Consider the following 11,940-nt stretch of genomic DNA (forward strand, 5'->3'; position numbering starts at 1 on the left):
CTTGTCCTAGCCTAGGCCGGTATTATTTTCTTACACGCGCGCCGGGTCGATCGCGGTGACGTCTACTTCTTCGCATCCATCATCCATGCAGCTAAAGTAAAATGACGTCACGTTAAAGCGGGTCGTCACAGAGTCTCATGCATATTAATGAAGCAAACTTGCTGAGAGTGTTTTCCACCACCACGCAACACATGCGACGCGAGATTTATCGAAACTCCGAGCCATCGACTGACGATCATGTTTTTGACAATTAAAATCACGGCATATTCAACGACCTGGTTTAAACGATCGTTTAAAAATTAGCGGTCCGGCTCGATCATCATTACATTATATATAGTGATTTGAAAAAAACAAAACACCCCTTTTGTCATCGCGATTTGTTTATGAGACTCATCGACGGAAAAGCAAATAAAACACTACAAGGCCCGGTCATGAAATGCTGCATGCAGCATTGTTAATATTTTAATAGTAATATGTTTTAATAAAATATAGGCCTAACGGGATAATTTTCATAGGCACTACAGTCCTAGCCTTTGTTTTTATTGTATTTAATAAATGGGCGCGTAGTGTAGCACTGACCATGTGACTTCATAAACTCTATTGATCGTCGGAGGTACGTACCGCTACTCTACAACGGGAGTGACGATCACAAAGGATGCCGACCTGCTTAGTAAAACGCGACCAAGCTCACCACGTGGCTTTTATCAACTTGCTCCTTTTAGTTTTACACTTAACTGTGAATGATCGTTGGTAACGCTAGAGATTGATAGTACACAAAGGATGTCGACGACGTACATGCTTGGTGAAATGCGATCAAGCTGACGATGTGCTCCGACGTACTATTTTCACTATGAAAATGACCGTCGAAACGATACGTGTTTTTAAAATCTATTTAATTTAAAAAAAAAAAAAAAAATCTTTAAAAAATAGGGGGGGCGTACGCCCCACACGCCTCCCGCTAGATCCGCCACTGATCTTTACAAAAACATTTTAGTTTGTGACCTTCAAATAGACCAAAACATTGTAGGGAAATTGTCTTTCTGATTGAGAAAAGGGCGTACAAACATAAGGCCAAAAAAGTGTACTTGTTAAGCGTCACCACTCTCTGATTTTTTTTTTCTTTAAAAAATGACCAAAAACTGTACAAGAACAATTTTATTGCATTAAATAATTTTCTTATAGTTGAAAATGTATGTAGTAATTTATTTTAGTCATGTTTTGAAGAGTTAGTGTCAGATTATTTCAAAATGGTAGCATAAAGAAAAACTGCCCTTCCGTCCCCGAATTTTATTCTGAGGTTGATGCTTAACAACTATACAGTACTGTATATAATAATATTTTTGGCATTATAACTTTAGCCACTTTGTGTGCCAGCATGCACTGAATGTCCTTTGCTGAACTTTTGTCATTTCAAATGTAACTTTATAAGGATGGAAGACGAAGGCTGAGATAATAAAGTACAGTAGCTGATAAAAGAAACAGTTTACTTCCAAACAAGGACTACTCCCCACTTAGCAATTTCCGGTTGTCATGGCTAAAGAAATACCTGAATATCAAGATTCTTCAACCTATTAAACTTCAAATAAAACACTAACCATTCCAAAAATTCTTAAATAGATATTATGCTTGTTCTCCTACTGTAACTCATAATTCATACATGTCATCTGACTCTCACTTTTTGACACAACCTCAAACACCATGCCACACACCTAAAATCTCATGATTTTTGGATTTTTCAACAATCTCATGTCTTGTTTTCAAATTACTTGAAAACGTCAAAATTCTTGTTGTTTATCATGTCTAGAATCAAACAACGTCAAAATCTGGAGTTTTCAGACCAAAAACTTTTCGGCCAGCAGGTATATCAAACTTGTACAGTAAATGTACAGTAGTTATGGCAAAAAAGAGGGAGTCAGTTTCTTACCTAGATATTTGTTACATGAAGAAATTTTGTATGATACTTTTCATCAGCAAGCCTGATCTAAAATCGTAAACAAGATTTGAACTTCTCATCAGGACGGTAATCTATGCAAATGCTATAACATGTACGTTAAAATATTTGTGTGGAAATGGATGTAGATGTAGATGTTAAAGTATAGTATGTGCTGCTTTGTGTAGTGCTAAATTTGGTAGTTACTACTGTGGGATGGTTTTTCTTCTTAAACAAGGCCACAAACCAGGATATCAGTGAAGTAATTTAATGGTTTGTTACAGTTTAAAACACAGGAGACAGGGCATGTGATGTCACTAGATGTCTCTGAGGGATGCCCTAACAAAGCTAATAGTATCAAGGCCTAGTGTACAGTATCAATTGCTTTCCATGCATAATCATTGACCGAGGAGAATATATCTGTGGGAACATACAAATTCTGTATCTGAAACAAAAGATGCCTCTGTCCTTTTTAAAATACTGTACAGTTAAATACTGTAAATAAAATGGACTATATATGAATGAATGCAAATGAAATGAACTAACTAATTACCTACAGTACTAAAACCATCTGTTTTATATCCAATTTTCCATTAAAACAAAATACATTTTCACAAACAAATTCACCATACTGTATTGTAAATTAACAAACACGATGAAACAAATGTGTTTTTTAATGTACTGTATGTGTAAACAAAAACAACACTGGAAATAGATTTACATTTGTTTTGTTTTTTGGCAAAAATACATATATGCAAACTTTTTGTATAGTATTATCAGTAAAATTAAATGCTGTACTATATGAATGAACTTATGGAACAATTTTCAGGTAATTAGGCTATTTAGGCTATTATAGTTATACCTGCAGTATGGAAAGCAAGTATAACTATTTAAACTTAATTAACCGTGTAAAAGTGATATTTGTATTTATAAGCACACATGTTAATTGTTTTACCTGTAGGTCTATGTACATCCATCCACAACTTCATGAACTTGACTTCACTGTGTTTTATGACATTGTTGTTGATTTATATGTTATACAAACAGTACTGTATGTAGGCCTAGATTCAATAAACATCTTTGATTACAAAGAAATTAAAACAAATGTTGAAAGAATTTAACATTGACCTATTTAAAGTTGGTGAACTTCAGACCTACAAATGTACAGTACAAAATCACCACTGTATACTACTGTACTACTAACTATATTTACATATTCCATTGCAAAAGCTTGAGGTCAAATACAACACTTTACTATAGCATTTGCCAACTACAGTACCATTTTGGCCAGGAAATTCCCATATTATTTACTGGTTTCCTGAACTAACATGTTCCTGGTTTTTCAATTGTTTACATTACATGGAAAATTAAATTTTTCGGCAGTAACAATTTTGGAAATACCCTTTTAAATACATTAATACTATAATATTCAAATAAGAATTTAATATTCATATTATATTATACTGTACTTCATTTTAAAAAAAATGTTGAGATACTGTTACTATATTAACAGTATATAATTAATTTAATATACCTACAAATGGTGTAAATGAGCAATATAGTTACTTGTGTGGAATATACAGTAGAACTCAAGAGTAGGCCTACGTGAGGCGACATGCATTTTCTACCCTGTCTAACATGGCCCCTCATCCGATAAACTTCCCAGCATGAGAGAAGAATAACAAGAATACTTGCCAGGTTGACTCATGTGTATATTATAAAGCCTAGATGCATAGTTGATCTTAGCTTGAAGACATTCAGTTTATGCCTTTAGGGACCACCAATAATAAACCAGAACACTGTCTATTCTACCAACATTTTGGAAGAATATTTAAGTGTACTCTTTAAGTCTTATGTTTTATCTCTTGTTCTTGTAATATGTAGTATATTTTTGTTTATATTCAACATAGTCTATGAGAATCAAATTAAGAGGAGGGATTGACTGTGCCACAACTTTAGAGTGGGTGGCAAGATTTTTAAATTAAACAGAGCTACTGTAGGGTGAAAAACACAGAGAATGGTAAATTATGTAGTGCAACGTTGGTTAAACTACAATAAATACAGGTTTTTTGTTAAAGCATACACAGTGACTTTAGCTATTTTGGTTTGGGCTACTTTTTAGGTCCGGCATAGACAGGCAGTAGATTTGAGAATTTCTGCATAATAAAATCTTCCATATATATTATATTACACAAATCCTTTGATCCTTAAAAAAAATCTAGTAATAATAATATCTTAACCTAAAGTTCTATTGTTTCTAGCGCCAATGCTTTGATGGGAAATACACACAATACATTTGCCCTTGCTCAAACTATTCTTGTCCAGGAGAAAAGCAATGCAAATTTGCCCATTCTAACTACACAGTTTATAGTTAGTTACGTATGCTAGAGTATAGTAATTATTCTTTGTTGAGAAAAGATTCAATATTAATTCTGCTGAATTCAAGGCCAGGTGTAAGAGGTTAGTAGCACATCTATCCATTAGTACTGATGACAATGGATCTATTCTTTTGATGAGTTGAAATTGCCTGAAGTACAAAATGAATGCAATATGTAGACCCAAGGCATATTAAGAGATTTGTCAATTAGAAGATGACCAAGGTGAAGATCTAGTGTGAAATGATAAAATTTAAATCTACAAAAAAATTAAAGTACTGTATTATCAAATTAGTGTGTAAATATAAATTACAAAAATAAAACATTATTTATCTTTTGAAGTTTTATGCTTCATAAAAAAAACAATATAGAAAGGTTGTTACACAATGGATGAGTTGGTTTTTAATTGTTATTATACTGCTGTGTAAAAAATATCTAATCAAATCAACACTACAGCGTTTTAAAGCTTATTTAGGGTATATTTACACAACCATTTAAATAAATGATGGCTAATAGTAATACTGTATTTTAATAACTGTGAATTCACACTGCAAGTTAAAACTAGTGTGTTCATTCATACTACTCCTATTAGTATCTGGTAATGTTTAAAAAAGTAAGTAAATGTTGAGTCAGTATTTTGTGGGTTTGGCCAAAATTCAAATTCAAATCAGGTGAAAATTTTTAATTAACATTTTAAATTAAAATATAAACTGTACACTTTGCTGTAATGAAATATATATCAAAATCACAAAGTTATCTATATAAATTGATCATGTATGACATGCTAAAAGCGTCAAATCTATTCATGCATAAAGCAATTGACAATTACATGATAATGCTTAATGATCCGAATAATAATACTTGGAATTTGTGCATATGTATGTTACGAAGCAGTAATTAAATAAAATGTTTAAAAATTATAAACAAAAATGTATTAATTCAAAATTGTACTGTTTCATTTTTTTAATTTCCACTACATTAATTGATGATCTGCGAAGTATACATTAATTTTACTGTTTAAAGAGTAAAATTATTTATATGCCTAAAGTCAATAACATTTTTAACTCTTTTTTATTGTAAGTGGTATTGGTAAGTGAAAAAAGTCATGTTGAAAAAGGTGTGTAAAGTACAGTAAAAAATATAGTCTGTCAATCAATTTGCTCAAAATATTTGGGAAAATCTTTGGAAAACTACAGTCAGTACATTGATATATTTTAAATTATACGTGCAAAACACAGTAAAAAAATATATAATTTGTCTTTCAATCTTCTTAAAATATGTCGGAAATTCTTTGAAGTGTTTTTGGCAACTTTATTGATATATTTTAAACTATCAACAATCAATAAAGATTCAACAAGAGATGTGACAGGTGATATAAACTACACTATTCTTGTGTGCTTACAAAACCTCCTTGTCTTGCAACTCGCAATGCTATTGTTGAACAATGACAACTTGCAGACCTTCATCAAGATTATGCCTGATATCATACAAAAAAACTAATTGATATTGCACTATGTTCATCATCTTCAAACGCTATGTGTTTATTCTATACTTAATAAAACCCACGCAAAGATTCCTTGCATTATACTTGGTAAATAATGACAGACAATGTGCAAATTCCTCAACACTGTCATGTTTAACAATAAAAGTTTATCAGTGTCTATAAATAATAGAAATGTAATGTAGGCCCTGTTTAGACCATGGCGTTAGACCGAAATTTTGCTTTACTATATTGTTTAAAATAAATGCTGAGGTCTGTTTTATTTACGGCAAATTTTGCATAATTGTAGGCTGAGATCTAGGCCTATACAGTGGAAATAATGATGAAAACATGTGGGTAAAAGCACATGAATATGCAACTAGAAACAACCTAAATGACGCACTTCCGTTGTAATGATAATTGTACGCTATGGGTCTGAACACCTCATTTTTTTCTCTGCGGTTTGTAATGTGACCTTGCTAGTAACGTTGTACGCTAAAACGATCTAACGCCATGGGTCTGAACATGGCCATAGAATCTACGAAATATATGTTGAAAAACATGCAATGGTACATTCATAGAGTCAACAAAATAAATAATTCATTGAAAGAATTCTGGCTCAACTGTACTTAATTAAGGGCATGTTTATGCTGCATGGTGCCGAATAAACCTAATAAAATTATATTTTGAAGCAGGATATAAGTTGTATTGAGAAAGGCACAGCAATGGTCCTTTGTTTGGCATTCACTGCTCCTGACAATCTTGTATGTGCATAGATTATACTGTTGTGTTACCTACTATGTGTACATCATCAATAGAGAAGAAACAAACATGCTAAAGGCTAGATATTTACTTTTACTTTTACTTTTCACTACCATACCTTACTCTGACTATTTTCAATGTTAAAAATTACAATTACCAACACATATTACCAACACATATTACCAACACATATTAGCTAGCTTCTAATTTTCAACTATGACTGGCAACAATATGAAAAGCGAATTACTAGTTTACTAGCTAGTGTGAATTTCGAGCCCTGACTTTGTGGTATGCAAGAAATCTTGTATTGTATTTGAGGAACACCAAAGGAAGTACAGACAAGTAAAGGAATGTAAAGTGTTTCTTCAACAACAGGTCCTTACTGCAAAGAAGATTGAAATGTTAGGCATTCCAAATCTTTCAAATACCAGGCAATCTGAACTAGAAATAGGAAGGGTCTACCATCACATCAAACATCTTCTAGAGCCCAAGATACAGTATTATAGCCTACAGTTACCATGCCTCCTCCTTTTTTTTATTGACACCATTTAAAACCATTTGTATTGTTTTGATACAGAAGCTAGATTTATAGATTGTGGAAGAGGTAAAACATAAAAGGAAAGCCAAGTAAAGATGTATTTTCTTGTGGAATACCCTATACCTATTTGGGCCACCTCTCCCCTTTTTTCCTTTATCTGCCCTATTGGAGTGATGCAATTGTATTGCACAGAATTTCTAAGGCTTTTACCAGTTTATGTACAGTACTGTAATACTGTAGTAGCCAGGTACTGTAGTTACCATTGTAAATTCGAAATACTGTAATGTTTAATAAAAATTGGGATATCAGGAGATCATCATAAAATTACTGTAGGTAGACTTCGGAAAGTTAGGAATTCTGTCTGAAATACAGTACCGTATATCCTGATTCTTTATAATACTGTACTGTACATACAGTACAACCACCCCTGCTTTTTATGAAAATATTTTGAATTGAGTATTAACCAATATAACCAATATAATAGTCAGATTTTATGTCAATGAATAATAGAAATTAGTCCTATTTACTCGGTGGTCACAAATGACAAAAAGTGAATACCAAATTACTTGTTATGCACTGATGAACCCGTTGTGTCATTTTCTAAATAACACCGTAAAATTAAAGGGTAAACATTTTATTGCAACAAAAAGTAGTATTTAGCCAAATATGGTATTTTTACCTTAAAAACGGTATACGTACAGTAGTAGGTTTTGTTATGTGGAATACTAATGTATTTTGCCCTTTTGTATGAGAACGTTTTTGTAAAGTAATGCAATGTGTTTTGAGCCAGTGATAGTATTGTAGTTACAAATTGTACAAAAACTAATAATATTAAAACCAGTTGGGATGATCGAGACTGAAATAAATTTGGGTTTTTAACACCTTATCTAACTTATATTTTGTGGGTGTTTTTATTTTTAAAGAAACTTGTGTTATTTCTAAATAAATCCATGTTAATTTTTCTCAGTAGAAACGGGCCCTAAGTTTTAATGGAATGTGGTGTATGCATGTGGAAATATATTGGTCATTTAGATCTGTCTGAAAGGAGCCTAATTGTTACATTCTTAGGAAATCCCAATATCAATATACAAGTAGGTTCTTGTACAGTATCATAACCACAAACCACAACTATGTTTAGCTTTCAACTACACAGGTAAGATCACAGGGTTTACAGCCGAAACGGCCGCCGACTGAAACGGCCGTCAATTAAAACACAGTTGAATGTATAAAACGCCGCGTGTGCCGTTTGTCATACAACGTGTAATCAAAACGACGTGTGGTTTAATACAATTGTTTTACTTTTTTTTCCGATTGAAATGACTTTAGACGTATGTGACTTAATAAATATTAACAGATAGATGTTTTTAATTATTATTATTTTTATTTTACATTACATTAAAGAAGATGTATTGTCCCTTTGTCAAATTCCAAAAAAAATAAAAATAAAAAGATTTCGAAAAAAAGTGGCTCATTTTGAAGTATCATAATAGTTCAATTCAATTCAATTCAAAGTAACATTTATTTTCTTCAAAATAAAACAGTCAACAAAATGGTGTAAAGAAAGGTAATATGATTGAAGAAGGCATGATCAAAAAAGCAAAAAGCTTGTGACAGACATGCCTAAACAAAGATTAGGTAAAAACAACACGGAAAAAGAAAATAAATAAATAAATAAATAAAATTTAAAAAATAAAGAAATAACAATATAAAAAATTTACATAACATGGGTTAAACTAAATAAGTAAAATAACAACAACAAAAAACAATTTTGGTATAAATAAAGAATTGATTCGTCTTCTTCTTGTTACTCATCATTAAAATTATTATCATAAAATGTAATATAATAAAAATTAATACTTGGATGTGATATATCTTTTAAGTTTAAATGAAAAGCTTTTCTTAGATACAGCAACTTTAAAGACCCCTTCCCTGCAATTTTGGACGTTTTTTGGAAAATAATACATATATATCACTTTAAAAACATTAAACCATGTCATTCCTTGTCTTAAATGTACGTTTTATGGTAAATTATGATAAAAAGTGAGAAACAATGCACTACCTAAGTAGCTCGCGGCGATCGACCTCTCGTGGACGGTCTTAGGCCTAGCCTAGCTAGGCTTAGTTTTGTAGGCCTAGCTGGTAAACATCGATAACGTACGAACATCGTACGCTAGCTATATACCTAGCCTGACGTTGTATAGTTGCTGCATTTATTGTCTTTCTATTTTTGCCAGACTCTGTTGATACAAATTGGGGAAACCCCGGTATTTTCGCTGAAAAGTTAGGAGTCTTCCATTTGTTTTGGCTTCACGATCGATCGAAAAGTTGGCGAATTACAGGTGAAAAACAAAAATATCAATCCGCGCGCAATGCATTTTGGGATTTATAGCGGGCCGCTATAATTATTAGAATCGATTTATTTTTCACATTTTTAACCGTTTAAAGACGAAAAAAGTTATCGCAATAGGACCATATAATATTATTTTTACATTAAATATAGTTTGTGATCTTAAATTAGATCAAAAAAACGTAGGGAATGGGGCTTTAATATTTGAAGGTAGTTTATTCCATAGTTTATTCCATAGTTATTAACTTTCACCAAAAATTAGTCGAAAAAAAAATCATTTAACTGAAATACAGACGTTTTTTTGTTCAAAAAATAACTTTGACTTCCAGTCAAAGTTTTCGATCAAAACATATCTCATAATGCAATGCGCTTATTTGGCTACTCTGTATGCATAATCATAAAACTTCCTCGCGATCTGTGTGAAAACACCTTCTCAACCATGACGAGTTGTAAACAATCCTAATTAGCATCATGCATAATGCGTACTCATGGTTTGAAATCTTTGTTTACATTCGCTCGCGACTATTTTTCAGACGAAATGTAATCAAATTACTTTAGCTGTTAATTACGTAAAATTGTTGTTTTTGGCTCGAATTTTTTACTTAAAGTGAATAACTTTAATATTACTTTGATATAGCCAATTAAAATTTAGTATATTTTGACCTTCATTTTTTTGTTTTTCAAGGGACAATACATCTTTAAATATATTATTAAAAGCGGCCGCCGACTGTTTTGCCTATTTCAACTTCAATAATTGATACAATATTTGTTGAATACGTTAAATAAATTTAGAATGGTGAATTACTATAATAAACATTATTTTAATAAAAACTTAACCAAAAAATATGTTTTCATAGGCTTTACTGTACGTTTATAATACTGCATTGGCTTGTTGAAGCTTCGGCGGTATTGGCATCCCATAGAAAATGTTGGCGGCCGTTTCAGTCGGCGGCCGTTTCGGTCACTCACCGATCACAGACCTACTGTATCTAGCCTTATATAACCATGGAGATAGATTCCATGCTATAAAACTTGGCACTTGGTATACAGTTAGTAAAGTACCTACTGTTCAACATTAATTTAGAATTTAAAATATAATGGCAGATCCAAGAAAATTAAATACAACAGATAGGACTTGCGTTACTACTTTAGTTAGGCCTTGTCTCCCTACAGTAATAAAGTTTATTCAGGTCAAACTGTTTTGGGCGGTTTGGGTGTGGTTCAATTACTCAGTTAAGTGTTGCATTTTTATGCCCTGGCTGGGCCCTGTCTGTCTATTTGAAAAACCTGGATCCATCCACCCATGTGATACTATTTTGTCATAATTGCTTTGGGAAGATACCATTAATTTGTATCCACGATTTATAACGCACAGAGCCTTTTGTGTCTGGCTATAGTGTAGTAATAGCGTAATTGCCATGGTAATAATAAACTTACCTGTACAGACACCAGCTCTGTTATCGACATCAAGTGGCAGGACATCTCCGATATTTTGCTCAACTTTACAATCTAACCCATATTCGCAAACACCATATATTCCCCATACACCGCCACATTTCTCCCCTTCAACTTTAGCACAAACGAAACAACAATCACATTCATCAAGAACCACGTCCCCTTTGCAGAAGGGCTGCACACATTCTTGTGGTGAGCAGGTCTCACAGTCCCGTACCTGCAGCCCAGAAGTTAGCTCCGATACCAGGCTTAAACAGATGGCCAACAAAACAAAATCGAAACTGTAAATCTCCTTGTAATACATCGTGATTGTCAATCTCGTAAAATTACACAATAATCCATAAATTGCGAAACTTTCCCTCAAGTAACGGAATCTGTAGAAATTGACAACTTCACGCCTCAATGCTATGGAATAGGCCGACACGCATGCATAAGAAATTCTCTACTTGTCCCGTCAAACGTGATTTTACCAGGTGTGAATAAAAAGCTCAATGAATACAGCGAATCAAACAAAGACACTGAAAAATGAAACTTTAATAAGTGACATTATGTTACTTGGCAACAGTCTCTATCGAAATGATTTGATATAATCCTAATCGTCAAGTTTATATTCCTAAATCAAGGTTCTTCTGGCAAAACGATCGAACTTATTTACATCATGAAGGCACGCGATATGAAAATCAAGAATGTCAAAGCTCACCGGTATCAACATCTCGTTAGTACAGCCCCCTTTTACAATAAAGAACGTGACACATTCTCTGACAAATCTGATTGGCTAAAATGTGTCTGCTTAAGAATTATGATTGGATATAAGTCGGCTACGATCATTCATTAAGCAATGTCTTCAATCAATCAAAGATGAGATATCGCTCTTCTATCGAATTTTATTCATCCCTCTTTTTGTTTCTTTTTACCATTTTTCTTATTAATATTTAGTTTCATTTAAATTGTAATCTGTATTTAATTAAGAAAAACGTATTGTTTAAAATTCGTTTTGTAATTTTACCAAAATATAGACTCGATCCGCATTCGGTGTTCTTCAGTACAATCAAT

At 32.6% G+C, this 11,940-nt stretch overlaps 1 protein-coding gene across 2 annotated transcripts in view; it reads right to left on the reverse strand.

Moving 5' to 3' along the window:
• LOC140060161 (cysteine-rich motor neuron 1 protein-like) overlaps positions 1-11,568 on the reverse strand; it is a 46,815-nt gene extending 35,247 nt beyond the window's left edge. For both annotated transcript variants that reach the window (XM_072106257.1, XM_072106256.1), the window contains exon 1: positions 10,870-11,568. In XM_072106257.1, coding sequence (XP_071962358.1) covers positions 10,870-11,191 — 322 coding nt within the window. In that variant the 5' untranslated portion in view covers positions 11,192-11,568. The remainder of the gene's footprint in view (positions 1-10,869) is intronic.
• Positions 11,569-11,940: the final 372 nt, after the last annotated feature.

This window comes from Antedon mediterranea, chromosome 10, assembly GCF_964355755.1.
Source record: "Antedon mediterranea chromosome 10, ecAntMedi1.1, whole genome shotgun sequence".
NCBI lineage: Eukaryota > Metazoa > Echinodermata > Crinoidea > Comatulida > Antedonidae > Antedon > Antedon mediterranea.